Raw genomic sequence first — 23,505 nt, 5'->3', positions numbered from 1 at the left:
GCCCGTCCTCCTCTGTTAGGTACTGGGCTGTCCTCCTCTGTTAGGTACTGGGCTGTCCTCCTGTTAGGTACTGGGCTGTCCTCCTGTTAGGTACTGGGCTGTCCTCCTGTTAGGTACTGGCCTGTCCTCCTGTTAGGTACTGGCCCGTCCTCCTCTGTTAGGTACTGACCTGTCCTCCTGTTAGGTACTGGGCTGTCCTCCTCTGTTAGGTACTGGGCTGTCCTCCTCTGTTAGGTACTGGGCTGTCCTCCTGTTAGGTACTGGGCTGTCCTCCTGTTAGGTACTGGGCTGTCCTCCTGTTAGGTACTGGCCTGTCCTCCTGTTAGGTACTGGCCCGTCCTCCTCTGTTAGGTACTGACCTGTCCTCCTGTTAGGTACTGGGCTGTCCTCCTCTGTTAGGTACTGGGCTGTCCTCCTCTGTTAGGTACTGGCCTGTCCTCCTGTTAGGTACTGGGCTGTCCTCCTCTATTAGGTACTGGCCTGTCCTCCTGTTAGGTACTGGCCTGTCCTCCTGTTAGGTACTGGCCTGTCCTCCTGTTAGGTACTGACCTGTCCTCCTCTGTTAGGTACTGACCTGTCCTCCTCTGTTAGGTACTGGCCTGTCCTCCTGTTAGGTACTGGCCTGTCCTCCTGTTAGGTACTGACCTGTCCTCCTCTGTTAGGTACTGACCTGTCCTCCTGTTAGGTACTGGGCTGTCCTCCTGTTAGGTACTGGCCTGTCCTCCTGTTAGGTACTGGCCCGTCCTCCTCTGTTAGGTACTGGGCTGTCCTCCTCTGTTAGGTACTGGGCTGTCCTCCTGTTAGGTACTGGGCTGTCCTCCTGTTAGGTACTGGGCTGTCCTCCTGTTAGGTACTGGCCTGTCCTCCTGTTAGGTACTGGCCCGTCCTCCTCTGTTAGGTACTGACCTGTCCTCCTGTTAGGTACTGGGCTGTCCTCCTCTGTTAGGTACTGGGCTGTCCTCCTCTGTTAGGTACTGGGCTGTCCTCCTGTTAGGTACTGGGCTGTCCTCCTGTTAGGTACTGGGCTGTCCTCCTGTTAGGTACTGGCCTGTCCTCCTGTTAGGTACTGGCCCGTCCTCCTCTGTTAGGTACTGGGCTGTCCTCCTCTGTTAGGTACTGGCCTGTCCTCCTGTTAGGTACTGGGCTGTCCTCCTCTGTTAGGTACTGGGCTGTCCTCCTCTGTTAGGTACTGGCCTGTCCTCCTGTTAGGTACTGGGCTGTCCTCCTCTATTAGGTACTGGCCTGTCCTCCTGTTAGGTACTGGCCTGTCCTCCTGTTAGGTACTGGCCTGTCCTCCTGTTAGGTACTGACCTGTCCTCCTCTGTTAGGTACTGACCTGTCCTCCTCTGTTAGGTACTGGCCTGTCCTCCTGTTAGGTACTGGCCTGTCCTCCTGTTAGGTACTGACCTGTCCTCCTCTGTTAGGTACTGACCTGTCCTCCTGTTAGGTACTGGCCTGTCCTCCTGTTAGGTACTGTCCTGTCCTCCTGTTAGGTACTGGCCTGTCCTCCTGTTAGGTACTGACCTGTCCTCCTCTGTTAGGTACTGACCTGTCCTCCTCTGTTAGGTACTGACCTGTCCTCCTGTTAAGTACTGGCCTGTCCTCCTCTATTAGGTACTGGCCTGTCCTCCTGTTAGGTACTGACCTGTCTTCCGCTGTTAGCTACTGGCCTGTCCTCCTCTGTTAGGTACTGACCTGTCCTCCTGTTAGGTACTGGCCTGTCCTCCTGTTAGGTACTGGCCTGTCCTCCTGTTAGGTACTGGCCTGTCCTCCTGTTAGGTACTGACCTGTCCTCCTCTGTTAGGTACTGGGCTGTCTTCCGCTGTTAGCTACTGGCCTGTCCTCCTCTGTTAGGTACTGGGCTGTTGTAGGTCTAGTGACTCTAACTAACTTGACATTATTATTCTTATTAACACTATAACTCTAATATTTCCATAATTGTATTATTAATTCACCATCTAATACATTAATTAACCTCTCTGAAAAGTGTAATATTAATTCACCATCTAATACATGAATTAACCTCTCTGAAAAGTGTAATATTAACAAATTGCTTAATGTACGTTCTTACCAAGAAAGTAATTATCCATCTTGTATTCAACCTCTTTATTCTGGGACCTCTTTGGCAGAATGAGACATTCCTCACTCAGAATATTTATGCTTTTCTTAATTGATATATTTCTGTTGGTGAGTGTGTCTGCCTGGTGCGTGTTGTATACACTGTGGGAATCCACAATATATTCTAAGGCCAGTGTGTCATTATCTTAAGGTAGTCAATGCTAATCAAAATGCCAGCAGAGTGAAACATGTAAGTTGCTTTTACAGTGGATTTTACCAAGCTAGAACATATGAAAGGTTTTGTTCCAAAATGATATATATCCATTATCAGAAATGTTATTCTTTTATTGTTTAAAGAACATATGAAAGGTTTCGTTCCAAAATGATATATATCCATTATCAGAAATGTTATTCTTTAATTGTTTAAAGAACTTATGAAAGAGGTTGCCGTGTTTTTTCACTCCCTAATTACAGGTTTAGTTCATTCATCTTAAGATCGGTAGGTGAGACCACCACATATCACAGTCAAATGTACAGGATAGTCCGAGTTGATACTCACTTAATAATAAGGAATCCCCCTCGAACATTGACCCCCATTGTAAAAGAGCCAACTTCGTTGTCGATTTGTTTTTTTGTTATACAGAAATAACCAAACATGCCGAAAAGCCGCTGTGTTGTTCAATGTAACCAGGTCAAAAATCCCGACCTACGGATCGCAATTGACCCACATGGGGAAATAGAGCCTGTGAGAAGTGCCCTGTGACTTCAGGCCGAGGAACTTAAAACTTACTAACCTCTCCACTACTGTTCCATCGATGTGGATAGGGGGGTGTTCCCTCTGCTGTTTCCTGAAGTCCACACTCATCTCCTTAGTTTTGTTGACGTTGAGTGTGAGGTTATTTTCCTGACGCCACACTCCGAGGGCCCTCACCTCCTCCCTCTCGTTGTTGTTGGTAATCAAGCCTACCACTGTTGTGTCGTCCGCAAACTTGATGATTGAGTTGGAGGCGTGCGTGGCCACGCAGTCGTGGGTGAACAGGGAGTACAGGAGAGGGCTCAGAACGCACCCTTGCGGGGCCCCTGTGTTGAGGATCAGCGGGGTGGAGATGTTGTTGCCTACCCTCACCACCTGGGGGCGGCTCGTCAGGAAGTCCAGTACCCAGTTGCACAGGGGGAGGTCGAGACCCAGGGTCTCGAGCTTGATGACGAGCTTGGAGGGCCCTATGGTGTTAAATTCCGAGCTGTAGTCGATGAACAGCATTCTCACATAGGTATTCCTCTTGTCCAGATGGGTTAGGGCAGTGTGGTTGAGATTGCATCGTCTGTGGACCTATTTGGGCGGTAAGCAAATTGGAGTGGGTCTAGGGTGTCAGGTAGGGTGGAGGTGATATGGTCCTTGACTAGTCTCTCAAAGCACTTCATGATGACGGAAGTGAGTGCTACGGGGCGGTAGTCGTTTAGCTCAGTTATCTTAGTTTTCTTGGGAACAGGAACAATGGTGGCCCTCTTGAAGCATGTGGGAACAGCAGACTGGGATAGGGATTGATTGAATATGTCCGTAAACACACCAGCCAGCTGGTCTGCGCATGCTCTGATGGCGCGGCTGGGGATGCCGTCTGGGCCTGCAGCCTTGCGAGGGTTGATACGTTTAAATGTTTTCCTCACGTCGGCTGCAGTGTCAGTGGCACTGTATTGTCCTCAAAGCGGACAAAAAAGTTATTTAGTCTGCCTGGGAGCAAGACATCCTGGTCCGTGACGGGGCTGGTTTTCTTTTTGTAATCCGTGATTGACTGTAGACCCTGCCACATACCTCTTGTGTCTGAGCCGTTGAATTGAGATTCTACTTTGTCTCTATACTGACACTTAGCTTGTTTGATTGCCTTGCGGAGGGAATAGTTACACTGTTTGTATTCGGTCATGTTTCCAGTCACCTTGCCCTGATTAAAAGCTGTGGTTCCTGCTTTCAGTTTCACGCGAATGCTGCCATCAATCCACGGCTTCTGGTTTGGGAATGTTTTAATCGTTGCTATGGGAACGACATCTTCAACGCACGTTCTAATGAACTCGCTCACAGAATCGGCGTATTCGTCAATGTTGTTGTCTGACGCAATACGAAACATATCCCAGTTCACGTGATGGAAGCAGTCTTGGAGTGTGGAATCAGATTGGTCGGACCAGCGTTTAACAGACCTCAGCGCGGGAGCTTATTGTTTTAGTTTCTGTCTGTAGGCAGGGATCAACAAAATGGAGTCGTGGTCAGCTTTCCCGACAGTAGAGCGGGGCAGGGCTTTATATGCGTCGCGGAAGTTGGAATAGCAATGATCCAAGGTTTTTCCAGCCCTGGTTGCGCAATCGATATGCTGATAAAATTTAGGGAGTCTTGTTTTCAGATTAGCCTTGTTAAAATCCCCAGCTACAATGAATGCAGCCTCCGGATATATGGATTCCAGTTTGCAAAGAGTCAAATAAAGTTTGTTCAGAGCCATCGATGTGTCTGCTTGGGGGGGAATATATACGGCTGTGATTATAATCGAAGAGAATTCCCTTGGTAGATAATGCGGTCGACATTTGATTGTGAGGAATTCTAAATCAGGTGAACAGAAGGACTTGAGTTCCTGTATGTTGTTGTGGCAACACCACGTCACGTTAACCATGAAGCATACGCCCCCGCCCCTCTTCTTACCAGAAAGATGTTTGTTTCTGTTGGCGCGATGCGTGGAGAAACCAGCTGGCTGCACCAACTCCGATAGCGTCTCTCCAGTGAGCCATGTTTCCGTGAAGCAAAGAACGTTACAGTCTCTGATGTCCCTCTGGAATGCTACCCTTGCTCGGATTTCATCAACCTTGTTGTCAAGAGACTGGACATTGGCGAGGAGAATGCTAGGGAGTGGTGCACGATGTGCCCGTCTCCGGAGTCTGACCAGAAGACCGCTACGTTTTCCCCTTTTATGAAGTCGTTTTTTGGGGTCGCCGGAAGGGATCCATTCCGTTGTCCTGGGTGAAAGGCAGAACACAGGATCCGCTTTGCGAAAGTCATATTCTTGGTCGTACTGATGGTGAGTTGACGCTGATCTTATGTTCAGTAGTTCTTCTCGACTGTATGTAATGAAACCTAAGATGACCTGGGGTACCAATGTAAGAAATAACACGTAAAAAAAAAAAAAAAAAAAAAACTGCATAGTTTCCTAGGAACACGAAGCGAGGCGGCCATCTCTGTCGGCGCCGGAAGTTGTCCAAGCAGGTTACACGTAGATATGTGTGCAGAAAACATTTAATCACAGGTAAGACATTTAACTTGTTTAGTACAGTCTGTTTATAACTCCACTCACTACTTGTAGCTGTATAGTCCGTTTGTTTGTGTTGTTGGTCCTGGCTAGCTTAATGTTCTGGTTGGTAGCTAGCTAGCACACACTCACATCGAGCAAAAAACTTGACCTTTGTCAAACACAATTTTCTTGTTGTCTGCCTGTTTTAGTCAATTACATAACTACAATAAATAAAAGTACAACAAGTCTAAAGATTAATTTTCAACACTGCCTGCTCCCTAGCGTTCTCACTACTTAGAAACACGTAAATAGTTTTCATAGCCGTTGACCGGTACAAAGGTCAAGTTTTTGCTGTGAGTCAATGGGGTAACCTAGGTAACCGCATGTTGTTTTCCCCACAGGCGGGCGGGTCCTCGACGTTCTATCTAAAACCGACTGGGACTATACGAACATTCCATTCCAGCTAAACAATGGAAATATAGCACTTCGCCAGAAAGAAAAAAAACAATTTTAACACACATCTATCATCTATTAATTAAAAATCTGAGAAAAGTAATATTTTACACACACATGATTCTAACCATAAGCATTAATTTCTGATGAAAAAAACACAAATGTGAAAAATTGCTGGATATAGCATTTTGGAACGAAGCTATTCATATCCACTAGAGAGTGACTTTACCTACAGGGCTTTAGAAAAGCCCTGTTAGAACAGGCATGTGTCATGTTGTATGTCTGGGCGCAGTGTGTGGTGGATGGAGTTAGTATCACAGGAGGTTGGTGGCGCCTTAATTGGGGAGGACGGACTTGTGGTAATGGCTGAAGCAGAATTGGTGGAATGGTATCAAATACATCAAACACATGGTTTGACGCCATTCCATTTGCTCCGTTCCAGCCATTATTATGAGCCGTCCTCCCCTCAGCAGCCTCCACTGGTTTGTAATGTCATGTGTCATACATGCTGAGTGACTGGTATGGGACTGTGTCTGGCTGCAGTGGACATGTGGTCTGTGGGCTGCATCTTTGGAGAGGTGATAAGAGGGACAGTGCTGTTCCCAGGCACCGACCGTATCCTTGCCTCACTTCTGAAACAAATCATCAACACTATACTGCACACTGCTAGAAGAAATGGCGTTGTGATGAACCATATAGGGTTCAATGGCTAGCGGCATACAGTATAGGCCCTATAGAACCTTTAGATAATAGGGACAGTGCTGTTCTCAGGCACCGACCGTATCCTTGCCTCATTCTATAGACTATAACTAGTATTAACACAATAGCCTCCTTTTTCCTGATTGTGTCCACATCCTGATTGTGCCTACATTTGTAGACGGGCGTAGATGATCAAAAGACACGTTGGAATCTGATTGTGATCTGGATTATGTCTGGATTTCTCACAAGTGTAGACGGACCTGGACAGTAAAAACATATAAACCATCATTATTCTGCCTTATAAAACCATTGACAGCTGGCGCCATTGACTTTGACATCAATATTTTAGAAGAATATCTGTCAAATAATTTGCATACGGGGAAGGACAGAGACATTTGGTCACAATGCAGACACAGTGGAGGGATAATAAACGCATTTTAATACCACGTGTAGACATATATCTGAAAATCTGGGCACAATCAGAATGTGGTTCAGATCAGGACCAAGGATGCATGTTAGCGCCAGGTTTAAACGTGGCTAATGATACAACACGCTCCATAGATCTGCTACTAGCGCACCACCTCTAACGAGCTTGCGATTTCACACCTGCCTCGTTCTGGCTTTGTTCCAGTCTTTACAGGCTACAACATATCAGGGCTGTCATTGAGACGAGCAGTTTGAACACCATCATAAAAGCGGAACATTTTGAAAATAGCGTAAATTCAAGATGAGGGGGATACTGATAATATTTAACGGGGATTGTCAGTATAAAAAAGTAAATGCTTTCTTTTAAAACACTAATTAAGATACGTAGCTATATGGAAAGGTTTTAGAATACATTTCAGCAAATTGTTTTAATCAAATTAGACAAGCTAAACATCCGTGTAGAATAATTTTAGGGAATTAATGAAAAGGTCCCCAAGCTTCTCATTTCACAGCATGGTGTAGATGCGATTCCCAAAGTGGGATGTAGACAAAGAGGAAATGAAGCCGGCGTTCCAGCAGGATGAGCTCATGTGTTTCTGGATGTCCTGGCTGGCTGGCAGACATTCTCTACCACCCCCTCTGAGAACGTTGGGAGATGGAGAGAACAAAGACTCAACTCCGCCATCTCCCCCTTCCTCAGCCATCACCCCCCTCCCCTTCCTCAGCTTGGCCATCACCCCCCCTCCCCCTTCCTCAGCTTCCCCTTCCTCAGCTCACCCCCCTCCCCCCCTTCCTCAGCTTGGCCACCTCCTATTCACCTACATACAAATACACACACACCATCCTTACCCCTCTGTTCCTATCCTAAAATAGTGCTCATCATTCAAAATCAACATTCAAGTTTATTTGCCATTTGTAATAAATGTAATGGAAATATTACCAGAACTCTTATAATAATAAAATAAAACAGCAATCTTTAACACAAAATCACACCAACCAGCCTCTGGAACATTCTACAGGACCCCTTCTTCTGCCTTCATATTGATAAAGTATATTTCATAGAACCCAGAGAGAACTTTGGGACGTTCCAATCCGCTAGTTTTAAAACCCACCTTAAGCGCACATGTACATGCATTTTATCTTAAGCCAGGACTGGGGAACACTTTATTAAATGATAGGAAGCCAAGGAGAAAAGCATTGACTCTGCTCTATACCAATGTGTCTGTGTGTCCTAAATGGCATCTTACTGTATTCCCTATAGTGCACTACTTTTTGACCAGGGCCCAAAGTGGGAAGTAGCGCACTATATAGGGAAAAGGGTGCCGTTCGGAATGCACAAATGCCTTCACTGAGAGATTAAGGGCTCAATTCAATGTGTTTCTCTGAAGTTCAGCATTACAGCGTGATTGAAATTGAAAGGTAATCTTCCCGCGTTAGCAGAGACATGCATTCACGATAAACGCTGCAAACGCTGGCTAAGTTACCTTTCCATTTATAACGCTTCAGCCAAACAGATTGATTAGAACCCTGGGTAGCCCTTTAATTAAGGATATGGGAGAATGGGGAGTGCTGATTCAATAATACCAAAAGCTTTAGTATTAATAGAGTCTTTCTTATAGCCGATTTTAAAGAGTGGAATTGCCATTGTAGATGAGACGAGAAGAGGGGAGGAATGAACTCCTCACCCCGGCCCAGATCACTCTGACCAATAGAACACTCAGACAGGACTCTCTAGGCATCGTTCTGACACATACATGTCTTGCGTCAGCATAGAAGAGGTACTGTAGTACTAGTTTTAATAATCCACAAAATACCAGAAAATATCTATTTATTAGTTTATTTGTTAGGGACCATGCACAATAAGTATTGCTGCAGATTTAGCTACAGTACTTGACTCCATTCTATCGGCAGTCCCTAGTACAGGGTTTCCCAAACCAGGTCCTGGGGCCCCCAGGGAGGGCACGTTATGGGTTTTTGCTCTAGCACTACACAGCTGATTCAAATAATCAAAGCTTGCTGATGAGTTGATTATTTGAATCAGCTGTTGTAGTCCTATAGCAAAACAACTAAATGTCCACCCCTTGGGGTCCTCAGGACTGAGTTTGGAAAACGCTGCCCTGGTACCAAGTTAATACTGTTTTGTGTTAATCCATAGATAGGTGTACAAGGCCTTGTTTGTTGGTGAACCCACTTACCATCCGTACGGGCCACTGACTGCACAATATCGTACAATGTTGATCAACATCTGTTTGGACTGTCAAGACGAGGAAGAGGTCTGTTTGTTTACAGTGATTAAATGGTCAATCTGCAATTCAAGCAATAACAAAGGAGCCACCATGGCACTGTTTTGGTAAACAGCTGAGGGATGGGGCTGGAGAAATGTAACCCCCCTCAAATTCATAGACAGAGCTATGGATGCAATGACTGACCATCCATGATATCAACCTGATAGCTTCTACCATGTTTTTGAGGCTACAGTATACAGGGTTTGATGACAAACAAAGGAGTTAAACAAGCTTCTATTCTGGGTTTTGATGGGGTCAGACAGTTGGACTGAGCTCGTGGGGCATTTATACATTTAATATCCTTCAGGATATCAATGGGTATACATCATTAAAAGTCAAAAAAATAAATAGATGTAGTAATCGCTCTCTTTAGATATGGAAAAAAACAACTTTATTTTGTTTGGGGACCGACAGATTATACAGTAGTTGTCTGTTACTGTTTGCTCATGTCCTTAGGTCTGCTTAGGAGAGTGATATCTGCTTGCTACTACTGCTGCTACTACCACTACTACCACTACTACTACTACTACTACTACTACTACTACTACTACTCCTACTACTACTACTACTACTGATACTACTACTACTACTGCTCATGTCCTTAGGTCTGCTTAGGAGAGTGATATCTGCTTGCTACTACTGCTGCTACTACCACTAGTACCACTACTACTACTACTACTGCTGCTACTACCACCACTACTACTACTACTACTACTACTACTACTACTACTACTGCTGCTACTACCACTACTACTACTACTACTACCACTACTACTACTACTGCTGCTGCTGCTGCTACTACTACTACTACCACTATTATTATTATTATTATTATTATTATTATTATTACTACCACTACTACTACCACTACTACTACTACTACTACTACTACTACTACTACTGATACTACTACTACTGCTCATGTCCTTAGGTATGCTTAGGAGAGTGATATCTGCTTGCAGGCCTACTGCAGTCCTATGCATACATGATGATGTTACATCTTAATGTCTTAGACATACAGTACAGTGTTCCCTTCAGTGTTCTGTTCATTGCTACCATCTTTAGCACTTTGTGATAAAGCGTTTTATAAATTAAATGTATATTATATTATTAGTAGCAGCAGCAGCAGCAGCAGCAGCATTAGTAGTAGTAGTATTATTAGTAGTAGTAGTAGCAATATGAGTAGTAGTAGTATCAGTAGTAGCAGTAGTATCAGTAGTAGTCGTCGCATCAGTAGTAGTAGTAGGAGTAGTAGCAGTAGTAGTAGTATCAATAGTAGTAGTAGTAGTATCAGTAGTAGTAGTATCAATAGTAGTAGTAGTAGTATCAGTAGTAGTAGTATCAATAGTAGTAGTAATAGTAGTAGTAGTAGTATCAGTAGTAGTAGTATCAGTTGTAGTAGTAGTAGTATCAGTAGTAGTAGTATCAATAGTAGTAGTAGTAGTAGTTGTAGTAGTAGTAGCATCAGTAGTGGTAGTATCAGTAGTAGTAATAGTAGCATCAGTAGTAGTAGTATCAGTAGTAGTAGTAGTATTAGTATCATTAGTTTTAGTAGCAGTAGTAGTAATGTCAGTAGTAGTAGTGTCAGTAGTAGTAGTAGCAGTAGGAGTTGTAGGAGCAGTAGTAGTAGTATCAGTACTAGTAGTGTCAGTAGTAGCAGTAGTAGTGTCAGTGTCAGTAGTAGTCGTAGGAGTAGGAGCAGTAGGAGTAGGAGTAGTAGGAGTAGGAGTTGTAGGAGTAGGAGCAGTAGGAGTTGGAGCAGTAGGAGTAGTATCAGTAGTAGTAGTGTCAGTGTCAGTAGTAGTAGGAGCAGTAGGAGTAGGAGCAGTTGTAGGAGTTGTAGGAATTGGAGCAGTTGGAGTAGTAGTAGTATCAGTAGTAGTAGTGTCAGTAGTAGTAGTGTCAGTGTCAGTAGGAGTAGGAGCAGTAGGAGTAGTAGTATCAGTAGTAGTAGTGTCAGTAGTAGTAGTGTCAGTGTCAGTAGGATTAGGAGCAGTAGGAGTAGTATTTTTAAATTTTTTGATGTTTTTTTAACTAGCCAAGTCAGTTAAGAGCAAAATCTTATTTACATTGACGGCCTACCAGGAGTAGTTGTAGCAGTAGTAGTAGTAGTTGTAGCAGCAGTAGTAGTAGTTGTAGCAGTAGTAGTAGTAGTTGTAGCAGCAGTAGTAGTAGTTGTAGTAGTAGTAGTTGTAGTAGTAGTTGTAGCAGCAGTAGTAGTAGTTGTAGTAGTAGTAGTTGTAGCAGTAGTAGTAGTTGTAGTAGCGTCAGTAGTAGTTGTAGTAGCGTCAGTAGTAGCAGCAGTAGTAGTAGTAGTTGTAGCAGCAGTAGTAGTTGTAGTAGTAGTAGTTGTAGCAGCAGTAGTAGTAGTTGTAGCAGCAGTAGTAGTTGTAGTAGCAGCAACAGTAGCAGTTGCATTTTAAAGCCTATGTACAGTGTAACAGTTTGGTGACATAGCCAGGCCAGGGTGCTTTGCTGTCCAGGTTTGTTGTGTTTTTTCCTTAACCCCTCCCTCTCAGATATTGACCAATGGAATAAGGTGATTGAGCAGCTGGGCACGCCTGCGCCAGAGTTTATGAAGAAACTGCAGCCCACCGTCCGTAACTATGTAGAGAACAGGCCCAAATACGCAGGCCTCACCTTCCCCAAGCTCTTCCCCGACTGCCTCTTCCCCGCAGACTCAGAGCACAACAAACTCAAAGGTGAGTCAATGATGTGGCGGTTCTATTCTATTCAATTCTATTCGGTTCTATTCTATTGAATTCTATTCGGTTCTATTCAATTCTATTCGGTTCTATTCTATTCAATTCTATTCAGTTCTATTCTATTCAATTCTATTCGGTTCTATTCTATTCAATTCTATTCGGTTCTATTCAATTCTATTCGGTTCTATTCTATTCAATTCTATTCAGTTCTATTCTATTCAATTCTATTCGGTTCTGTTCTATTCTATTCAATTCTATTCGGTTCTATTCAATTCTATTCGGTTCTATTCAATTCTATTCGGTTCTGTTCTGTTCTTTTCAAGAAGGCATTGTGCAGCATGTTTGCGGAAACCAGAGATTGTTTGTGTCTGTGAGTGCTGTACGGTGTGTCAATGTGTCTTTGTGTGTTGCTCATGGAGTCAATGTGTCTGTGTGATAAAGGCATATATATTTTATGTGATTGTAATCTCATCACACTGAACTGGCTTTTGGCTCACGAGAGGCAGAGTAAGTGAAGTGATAACCTGTAACTGAAATTGACTCGGGTGACAGTCACTCCCTTCAGTGAAATGTATTTGGAGGAAGAGGCTTTAAACCAAGACGTCATCCACTACCTTTCCATCTACATTTCCAGAGAAATCATATTGATCATATCATGGTATTCCCAGGAAGTCTTTCTACAGGAGGCTTCCAGAGAAAATAGTTTACAAAATCCCTGGAGGATAACAGGCTATATCTGATGAAGACAGATTTCTCCTAAATATAATGAAATCTGCCTGGTACTGCTGCTACATCAAGCCATGCAGTGTGTCTGGTAAGGAAATTCACATGAATGACTCAGGAGCCCTCCTGCTGCCTCCTGTCTCCTGTCTCCTGTCTTCTGTCTCCTGTCTCCTGTCTCCTGCCTCCTGTCTCCTACCTCCTGCCTCCTGTCTCCTGTCTCCTGCCTCCTGCCTCCTGTCTCCTACCTCCTGCCTCCTGCCTCCTGTCTCCTACCTCCTGTCTCCTGTCTCCTGTCTCCTGCTGCCTCCTGTCTCCTGTCTTCTGTCCTCCTGTCTCCTGTCTCCTGTCTCCTGCTGTCTGCCTCCTGTCTTCTGCCTCCTGTCTCCTACCTCCTGTCTTCTGTCTCCTCCTGTCTCCTGTCTCCTACCTCCTGTCTCCTACCTCCTGTCTCCTGTCTCCTGTCTCCTGTCTTCTCCTGTCTCCTGTCTCCTGTCTCCTGCCTCCTGTCTCCTACCTCCTGTCCTACCTCCTGTCTCCTACCTCCTGTCTCCTGTCTCTGCCTCCTGTCTCCTACCTCTCCTACCTCCTGCTCCTGCCTCCTGCCTCCTCCTGTCTCCTGTCCTCCTGCCTCCTGTCTCCTGTCTCCTGCCTCCTGTCTCCTGTCTCCTCCTCCTGCCTCCTGTCTCCTGCCTCCTGTCTCCTGCCTCCTGTCTCCTACCTCCTGTCTCCTGTCTCCTACCTCCTCCTGTCTCCTACCTCCTGTCTCCTGTCTCCTGTCTCCTGTCCTGTCTCCTCTCCTGTCTCCTGTCTCCTGTCTCCTGCCTCCTGTCTCCTACCTCCTGTCTCCTACCTCCTGTCTCCTACCTCCTGTCTCCTACCTCCTGTCTCCCTGTGCCTCCTCCTGTCTCTCCTACCTCCTGTCTCCTGTCTCCTCCTCCTGTCTCCTGCCTCCTGTCTCCTGCCCTGCCTCCTGTCTCCTGCCGTCTCCTGCCTCCTGTCTCCTGCCTCTCCTACCTCCTGTCTCCTACCTCCTGTCTCTCCTCCTGTCTCTCCTCCTGTCTCCTGCCTCCTCCTGCCTACCCTGCCTCCTGTCTCCTGTTTCTCCTGCCTCCTGTCTCCTGCCTCCCTGCCTCCTGTCTCCTGCCGCCTCCTGCCTGCTGTCTCCTGTCTCCTGCCGCCTCCTGCCTGCTGTCTCCTGTCTCCTGCCACCTCCTGCCTGCTGTCTCCTGTCTCCTGCCACCTCCTGCATGCTGTCTCCTGTCTCCTGCCACCTCCTGCCTGCTGTCTCCTGCCTCTGTCTCCTGTCTCCTGCCGCCTCCTGCCTGCTGTCTCCTGTCTCCTGCCGCCTCCTGTCTCTGCCTGTCTCCTGTCCTGCCTCCTGTCTCCTGCCTCCTGCCTCCTGTCTCCTGTGCCACCTCCTGCTCTGCCTCCTGTCTCCTGTCTCCTGTCTCCTGCCACCTCCTGCCTGCTGTCTCCTGTCTCCTGTCTCCTGCCTCCTCTCCTGTCCTGCCTGTCCTGTCTCCTGCCACCTCCTGCCTGCTACCTCCTGCCCCCTGTCTCCTGTCTCCTGCTGGCTCATGTGTCCTGTCTGTTGCCCCCTGTCTCTTGTCTCCTGTCTCCTGCCTCCTGCGGCCTGCCTGCTACCTCCTGCCTAGCTCTGCTCCTGACCTCCCTGCAGAAAACAGACCTCCTGCCTGGAGAGTCTCCTGCCATGGGCTGTGTCCTGTCTCCTACACCCACTGAGTTAGAGCTGTATTATCCTGTCTGGCTGTCTCTTGTCAGATATACTGCCTCCTGGAATACACCCACTGAGTTAGAGCTGTGTTATAGCGAAGGAGTCAGATATACTAGAGGAATACACCCACTGAGTTAGAGCTGTGTTATAGCGGCTGTGTCAGATATACTAGAGGAATACACCCACTGAGTTAGAGCTGTGTTATAGCGGCTGTGTCAGATATACTAGAGGAATACACCCACTGAGTTAGAGCTGTGTTATAGCGGCTGTGTCAGATATACTAGAGGAATACACCCACTGAGTTAGAGCTGTGTTATAGCGGCTGTGTCAGATATACTAGAGGAATACACCCACTGAGTTAGAGAGGACATAATGGTTACAGTCACAGCCAGAGACGGAAGGAAAGATGTAGTGTTAGAGAGGGAGTGTGTTAGAGAGGGAGTGTGTTAGAGAGGGAGTGTGTTAGAGAGCGAGTGTGTTAGAGAGAAACTGCATTAGAGTGATTGACTACTGAGCTGAGCCGAGCCAAACCGACCAAAGATGTACTGGGCTAGCCTGGATATGCATCCACCATAATTACTGGAACCGTGCTGGAAAGGACAATGTCAAAATAAAATATTTCAGCTGGAACAGTATATGCTTGGGGTCGGCACGATAGTGTGAAAAGGGTATGAGAGCACTGTTTACGTAGCTGTACTGGAGGCTAGGTAGGAGCCTGGGAAATCCTGTCAGGACTAAAGCTAGTGGAGCCGTGGTCTTTGGTTACACTGCATGCTGAGAGAGCTGCTATCCTAGAGATAAGGAGTGACTCAGAGGAGGGAGCGTCTGAGCCGCCATTTTGGAGATTGCTATGGCTGGCCTATAGCTGCTGGCATGGTGGTGTAGCACAGTGTGGGGAATGGTGATGAGAGAAGGTACAGTGCAGATCGTCTGACTGCTGCTAATACACTATTTATAGTGAGTCAGACTGTCAGGGCCGTACGAGGGGTGGAGGGAGAGATGAAGGGATGGGGTGAGGGATGGGGAGAGATGAATGGAGGGGCTGTGGGAGGGATGGAGGGGCTGTGGGACGGTTGGATGGAAGGATGTGGCAGGGATGGGATGGATAGATGGAGGGGCTGTTGGAAGGATGGATGGAAGGATGGTGGGAGGGATGGATGGAGGGGTTGTGGGAGGGATGGAGGAGCTGTGGGAGGGATGGAGGGGCTGTGGGAGAGATGGAGGGATGGATAGAAGGACGGTGTGAGGGATGGAGGGATTGGGGGGTTGTGGTAGGGATTGTGGGGTTGTGGAATGGATTGGGGGGTTGTGGGAGAGATGGGGGAGCTGTGGGAGGGATGGAGGAACTGTGGGAGGGATGGAGGGGCTGTGTTAGGGATGGAGGGATGGGTAGAAGGATGGTGGGAGGGACGGAGGGATTGGGGGGTTGTGGGAGGGATTGGGGGGTTGTGGGATGGATTGGGGGGTTGTGGGAGGGATTGGGGGGTTGTGGGAGGGATTGTGGGTTAAGAGTTTGGTATTGTAGAACTGAACAGTTCATATTGGTTCATGAGCAGGAAGCACAGATGGATTCATCATGATCATGTTTTTTTATTTTGTGAATTTGCATCTAAAGAAATATTACATTTGTAATTTAAGACTAATACAAAAAGTTGTAAGAGGGTTGTAATTCATAACCTCGAGAAACAAGTAGGTTACCAGCAAGCTCTCTTCACTCTTCTGACATGAGATTGAATGTCTGTGTGTTGAACCATAATATTCCCTGAGTGTTAAGCCTTGACTGTGTTGCTATGGAAACAGAACAGGGAAAAATCTTAAAGGAACAGTATACTATTGTCTCACATGGAGACAATATGAGACAAAGTAGTGCACTACAGATGGGATAGAGTGCCGTTTTGGATACACATAATGTTTGATAGACAGTGTGTTATTGCTGATTGAGTTTCTCCCTTCTCCTATTCTATCCATTTACTCTGACCCCACTCTCTCTGTCTCCTCTCTTCTTCCTTGACTCTGACGCTTCTCTCTGTCTCCTCTCTCCTTCCTTGACTCTAACGCTTCTCTCTGTCTCCTCTCTCCTTCCTTGACTCTGACGCTTCTCTCTGTCTCCTCTCTCCTTCCTTGACTCTGACGCTTCTCTCTCTCTCTCTGCTTCTCTCTGTCTCCTCTCTCCTTCCTTGACTCTGACGCTTCTCTCTCTCTCTGCTTCTCTCTGTCTCCTCTCTCCTTCCTTGACTCTGATGCTTCTCTCTCTCTCTCTGCTTCTCTCTGTCTCCTCTCTCCTTCCTTGACTCTGACGCTTCTCTCTCTCTCTCTGCTTCTCTCTGTCTCCTCTCTCCTTCCTTGACTCTGACGCTTCTCTCTCTCTCTCTGCTTCTCTCTGTCTCCTCTCTCCTTCTCTCTGTCTCCTCTCTCCTTCCTTGACTCTGATGCTTCTCTCTCTCTCTGCTTCTCTCTGTCTCCTCTCTCCTTCCTTGACTCTGACGCTTCTCTCTCTCTCTGCTTCTCTCTGTCTCCTCTCTCCTTCCTTGACTCTGATGCTTCTCTCTCTCTCTCTGCTTCTCTCTGTCTCCTCTCTCCTTCTCTCTGTCTCCTCTCTCCTTCCTTGACTCTGATGCTTCTCTCTCTCTCTGCTTCTCTCTGTCTCCTCTCCTTCCTTGACTCTGACGCTTCTCTCTCTCTCTGCTTCTCTCTGTCTCCTCTCTCCTTCCTTGACTCTGACGCTTCTCTCTCTCCTTCTCTCTGTCTCCTCTCCTTCCTTGACTCTGACGCTTCTCTCTCTCTCTGCTTCTCTCTGTCTCCTCTCCTTCCTTGACTCTGACGCTTCTCTCTCTCTCTGCTTCTCTCTGTCTCCTCTCTCCTTCCTTGACTCTGACGCCTCTCTCTCTCTCTCTGCTTCTCTCTGTCTCCTCTCTCCTTCCTTGACTCTGACGCTTCTCTCTCTCTCTCTGCTTCTCTCTGTCTCCTCTCTCCTTCCTTGACTCTGACGCTTCTCTCTCTCTCTGCTTCTCTCTGTCTCCTCTCTCCTTCCTTGACTCTGACGCTTCTCTCTCTCTCTGCTTCTCTCTGTCTCCTCTCTCCTTCCTTGACTCTGACGCTTCTCTCTCTCTCTCTGCTTCTCTCTGTCTCCTCTCTCCTTCCTTGACTCTGACGCTTCTCTCTCTCTCTCTGCTTCTCTCTGTCTCCTCTCTCCTTCATTGACTCTGACGCTTCTCTCTCTCTCTCTGCTTCTCTCTGTCTCCACAGCCAGCCAGGCCAGAGACCTGTTGTGTAAGATGTTGATTATTGATCCAGCCAAGCGGATACAAGTGGACGAAGCTTTACAGCACCCCTACATCAACGTTTGGTACGACCCAGCCGAGGTGGAGGCGGTGAGTAGGAGGAGTCTGTAGCTAGAACTCTCTGGCAGCCTTATCAGTTAGTAGCCCTAGGTCAATCCTACAGCTCGGTACTTGTTTAGTTTGGGCTGTTTTCATCTGCCTTGTGTTTGTATTAGTGGTGTGTGGATATATTATGTTTATGTTACATTCTCCTCTCATAATGGTTACTATAGGAACCATCCAGAGAAACATTTCTGTTGTTGTCTTTGTTGTTTAGTTTGGGCTGTTTTCATCTGCCTTGTGTTTGTATTAGTGGTGTGTGGATATATTGTGTTTATGTTACATTCTCCTCTCATAATGGTTACTATAGGAACCATCCAGAGAAACATTTCTGTTGTTGTCTTTGTTGTTTAGTTTGCATCCCCTGCTTGCTCTTCATGGTTTGACCTTTTATGGCTATCCTTTTACCCACCACAGTTTATCTGGCATTAGGTAGTCATGGAAACATGTACACATGTTACTGACTATCATGGTACTGTAGAGACATAACAGTGGGCTCAACTGATTGTTTTACCCATAGAAATATATAGTATGGTTTTACCTGCTGGAATGTGCTTGATTCCTCAAATAGAGCACAGATACAAAACCCAGTCTCACTGCTCACTGCTTTGGGAGAATACAGTATAGTTCATTCTCATCCAGGAGTTGTGTGATAAGGATAGTTAATACTGGATAGTTAATACTGGGTCATATAGCAGAGCAGGCATTTCTTAAGGTCCGCTGGTTATGTACTGAAGTACAGTCATTCCCTTTTAAAGACCTTCATCACTGTGGGATAATAGTGCGTTTGGGAAAAAGCCATTTGCAGCCTGTCTCTCACTTGATGAAGACTTTAGATGCATTTCACACTGAGTATCTGCCTATGCATAATGCAACACAGTGTGACATGGCCTTCTCTGAACCCAGTGAAGCAGACAGAACTGGGGTGCTGAATGAAAAGTGAACCTCTCTGTTAGCCTGGAACCCAAACTGATACAATCTCTTCCCAATAGTGAAGTGTATTAGTATATTAGTTTGGATTTCAGCATACGACTATGTGAAAGAGGTGTACGAATATAGAGTATCAATGACTCTCAACAAGATCAATTAAGCAGATTTTAATTAAGTTTATTTTTAATTTTTATTTGCAATAAATCGCACACCTTCATTATAATCTATCTATGTTTGACAGTTGGAATATGCATTTTAAAGTATATTATTATATGATATTGTGTAATATGTACATTTCATTTGTAGCATGTCTCATTCTTTTGTGAAAACATACATTTTACTTAATCAAAACAAAAATGACCAAAAAGTGACATTTTACTGTTTTATGATGGGATATTCTATATTGTTGTATAGATGTGATATATAGATTATATTGGCCATCAATGGCATTACATTTTCCCTGAAACCAATGTACTGTTTTCTCCCCTCTTTCTTGTTCATTTCATGCTGATGAAGGCCAGGGATCTCGTCCAAATATCAATGGTAAATAAAATAAAAAGACTTTACACCAAGAGAAATATATCTCCTATACAGCATATACAGCATTACAAACATAATATGACCACATATGGCTTTACGAAACTGTATTTGGGGTTGGGTAGTCAAAACCCCATCTTCAGAAACCCCATCACTGACCAAAATTGAGAAATGTGTCATATATACTCTTAGAAATAAAGGTGCTACGTAGAATCATAAAGGGTTCTTTCGGCCATCCCTGTAGAAGAATAACACGTTTGGTTCTAGGAGTGTACGGAATGGAGAGCATTTTACAAACATGATATGACCAGATATGACCAAAATTGCACTATCCTAAGGAACACTCATACTTCAGACAAAAAAAAATATATATATATAATGTTGTCAATCAACAATGACAAGCCACCTGGGTCTGACAACTTGGATGGAAAATGACTGAGGATGAATGTGGATGATATTGCCACTCCTATTTGCTATCTCTTCAATCTAAGCCTCCAGGAAAGTGTGTGCCCTGGAGTGAAGCCAAAGTCATTCCACTACACAAGGATAACAAAGCACCTTTTTAGTGGCTCAAACAGCCGACCGATCAGCCTATTACCAACCCTTAGTAAACCTTTTGAAACAAATTGTGGTTACAAGATACAATGCTATTTTCAAAGTAAACAAATTCAGAACAGACTTTAGCATGCTTATTGGGAAGGGCACTCAACATGTACGGCACTTACACAAATGACTGATGATTGGCTGAGAGAAATTGATAATAAGAAGCTTGTGGGAGCTGTTTTGTTAGACTTCAGTGCAGCTTTTGACATTATCGACCGTAATCTGCTGCTGTAAAAACAAATGTGTTATGACTTTACATCCCCTGCTATAGTGTGGATAAAGAGTTACCTGTCTAACAGAACACAGAGGGTGTTCTTTCATGGAAGCCTCTCCAACATAATCCAGATAGAGTCAGGCATTCTCCAGGGTAGCTGGCAAGGCCCCTTACTTTTTTTCAATCTTTACTAATCACACTGCCACTGGCTTTGAGTAAAGCCAGCGTGTCTATGTATTCTGATGACTCAACACTATACATGTCGGCTACCAGAGCAAGTGAAATCATTACAATACTGAAACAAAGAGCTGCAGTCAGTTTTAGAATGGGTGGCAATAAATGAACTAGTCCTCAATATTTCAAAAATGAAAAGCATTATATTTGCAACAAATCATTCACTAAACCCTAAACCTCAACTAAATCTTGTAATGAATAATGTGGAAATTCAGCCCGTTGAGGAGACTAAACTGCTTGGAGTAACCCTGCATTGTAAACGGCCGTGGTCATAACATATTGATGTAATGGTAGCTAAGATGGGGAGAAGTCTGTCCGTAATAAAGTTCTGCTCTGCTTTCTTGACATTGCTGTAAACAGAACAAGTCCTACAGGCCCTAGTTTTGTCCTACCTGGACTACTGCCCTGTTATATGGTCAAGTGCCACAAGAGGGACGTAGGCGAATTCCAGTTGGCCCAGAACAGAGCAGCACGGCCGGCCCTTAAATGTACACAGAGAACTAACATCAATGACATGCATGTCCATCTCTCCTGGCGATTGATTGCGTCAGTACTTGTCTTTGTGGGAGGTATTGACATGTTGAAAGCACTGAGCTATCTGTTTAAATGACTAGCACACAGCTTGGTGGTGTGCATGCATACCCAACAAGACATGCCACTGTAACAGTTTAACTTTCGTCCGTCCCCTCGCCCCTACCCGGGCTCGAACCAGGGACCCTCTGCACACAAGACAACAGTCACCCACGGAGCATCGTTACCCATCGCGCCACAAAAGCCACGGCCCTTGCAGAGCAAGGGGAACCACTACTTCAAGGTCTCAGAGCGAGTGACGTCACCGATTGAAACGCTATTAGCGCGCACCACCGCTAACTAGCTAGCTGTTTCACATCGGCTACACCACCAGAGGTCTCTTCACAGTCCCCCAAGTCCAGAACAGAATATGGGAGGCGCACAGTACTACATAGAACCATGACTACATGGAACTCTATTCCACAGTACTACATAGAGCCATGACTACATGGAACTCTATTCCACAGTACTACATAGAGCCATGACTACATGGAACTCTATTCCACAGTACTACATAGAGCCATGACTACATGGAACTCTATTCCACAGTACGACATAGAGCCATGACTACATGGAACTCTATTCCACAGTACTACATAGAGCCATGACTACATGGAACTCTATTCCACAGTACTACATAGAGCCATGACTACATGGAACTCTATTCCACAGTACTACATAGAGCCATGACTACATGGAACTCTATTCCACAGTACTACATAGAACCATGACTACATGGAACTCTATTCCACAGTACTACATAGAGCCATGACTACATGGAACTCTATTCCACAGTACTACATAGAACCATGACTACATGGAACTCTATTCCACAGTACTACATAGAGCCATGACTACATGGAACTCTATTCCACAGTACTACATAGAGCCATGACTACATGGAACTCTATTCCACAGTACTACATAGAGCCGTGACTACATGGAACTCTATTCCACAGTACTACATAGAGCCATGACTACATGGAACTCTATTCCACAGTACTACATAGAGCCATGACTACATGGAACTCTATTCCACAGTACTACATAGAGCCATGACTACATGGAACTCTATTCCACAGTACTACATAGAGCCATGACTACATGGAACTCTATTCCACAGTACTACATAGAGCCATGACTACATGGAACTCTATTCCACAGTACTACATAGAGCCATGACTACATGGAACTCTATTCCACAGTACTACATAGAGCCATGACTACATGGAACTCTATTCCACAGTACTACATAGAGCCATGACTACATGGAACTCAATTCCACAGTACTACATAGAACCATGACTACATGGAACTCTATTCCACAGTACTACATAGAGCCATGACTATATGGAACTATATTCCACAGTACCACATAGAGCCATGACTACATGGAACTCTATTCCACAGTACTACATAGAGCCATGACTATATGGAACTCTATTCCACAGTACTACATAGAGCCATGACTATATGGAACTCTATTCCACAGTACTACATAGAGCCATGACTACATGGAACTCTATTCCACAGTACTACATAGAGCTCTATTCCACAGTACTACATAGAGCTCTATTCCACAGTACTACATAGAGCTCTATTCCACAGTACTACATAGAGCTCTATTCCACAGTACTACATAGAACCATGACTACATGGAACTCTATTCCACATCAGGTAACTGATACCAGCAGTAAAATCAGATTAAAAATAAAAACAGATAAACTACACCTTATGGAACGGATTGTGGGGAGACAGACACAAACACACACACACACACACACACACACACACACACACACACACACACACCACAGTACACATAGACACACACACACACACACACACACACACACACACACACACACACACACAACATAAGCACACACGCACACACGCACACACGCACACACGCACACACACACAAACACACAAAACACACACGCACACACACACACACACACACAAACACACACACACACACACACACACACAAACACACAAACACACACACACACACACACACACACATAGAGCCATGACACATGGAACATTCCACATCAAACACACACAAACACACACACAAAACTACACCTTATGGAACACACACACACACACACACACACACACACACACACACACACACACACACACACACACACACACACACACACACACACACACACACACACACACACACACACACACACACACACACACACACACCTAATTATCCCCAGTGTTCAATTGGCTCATTCATCCCCCTCGTCTCCCCTGTAACTACTCCCCAGGTCGTTGCAGCAAATGAGAACGTGTTCTCAGTCAACTTACCTGGTAAAATAATGGATAAATAAATAAATAAACATCCTAACACGCAATCCACACACATGTACATTAATATTGTTATATTGCTGTATTATGGATTTTTGTATTGGAGATATGTTGTGGTAGATAGTGTGTAGTATTGTGTGATATACTATATATACTATATATGCCATTTAGCAGACGCTTTTATCCAAAGCGACTTACAGTCATGTGTGCATACATTCTACGTATGGGTGGTCCCGGGAATCGAACCCACAACCCTGGCGTTACAAGCGCCATGCTCTACCAACTGAGCTACAGAAGGACCACTGTTTTATTTTGTATGTAATTGCCTTAGTCCTGTATGGACCCCAGGAAGTGTA

The 23,505-nt window shown here is 45.4% G+C and overlaps 1 protein-coding gene across 6 annotated transcripts in view; it reads left to right on the top strand.

The window, feature by feature from the left end:
• Positions 1–23,505, top strand: part of LOC118373295 (mitogen-activated protein kinase 10-like) — a 69,687-nt gene that overhangs the window by 9,834 nt on the left and 36,348 nt on the right. For 3 of the 6 annotated variants that reach the window (XM_052458557.1, XM_052458560.1, XM_052458561.1), the window contains 3 exons: positions 11,707–11,889; positions 17,597–17,721; positions 19,177–19,203. In XM_052458557.1, the coding sequence (XP_052314517.1) occupies positions 11,707–11,889; positions 17,597–17,721; positions 19,177–19,203 (335 nt within the window). Of the gene's footprint in view, positions 1–6,320; positions 6,393–11,706; positions 11,890–17,596; positions 17,722–19,176; positions 19,204–23,505 lie in introns of all 6 variants that reach the window. The other 3 variants (XM_052458556.1, XM_052458559.1, XM_052458558.1) reach the window with 3 other exon arrangements.

This window comes from Oncorhynchus keta, chromosome 12 (assembly GCF_023373465.1).
Source record: "Oncorhynchus keta strain PuntledgeMale-10-30-2019 chromosome 12, Oket_V2, whole genome shotgun sequence".
Lineage (NCBI taxonomy): Eukaryota > Metazoa > Chordata > Actinopteri > Salmoniformes > Salmonidae > Oncorhynchus > Oncorhynchus keta.
Note: the sequence above shows the minus strand (reverse complement) of the source record. Positions and strands in the feature narration are given on the sequence as shown.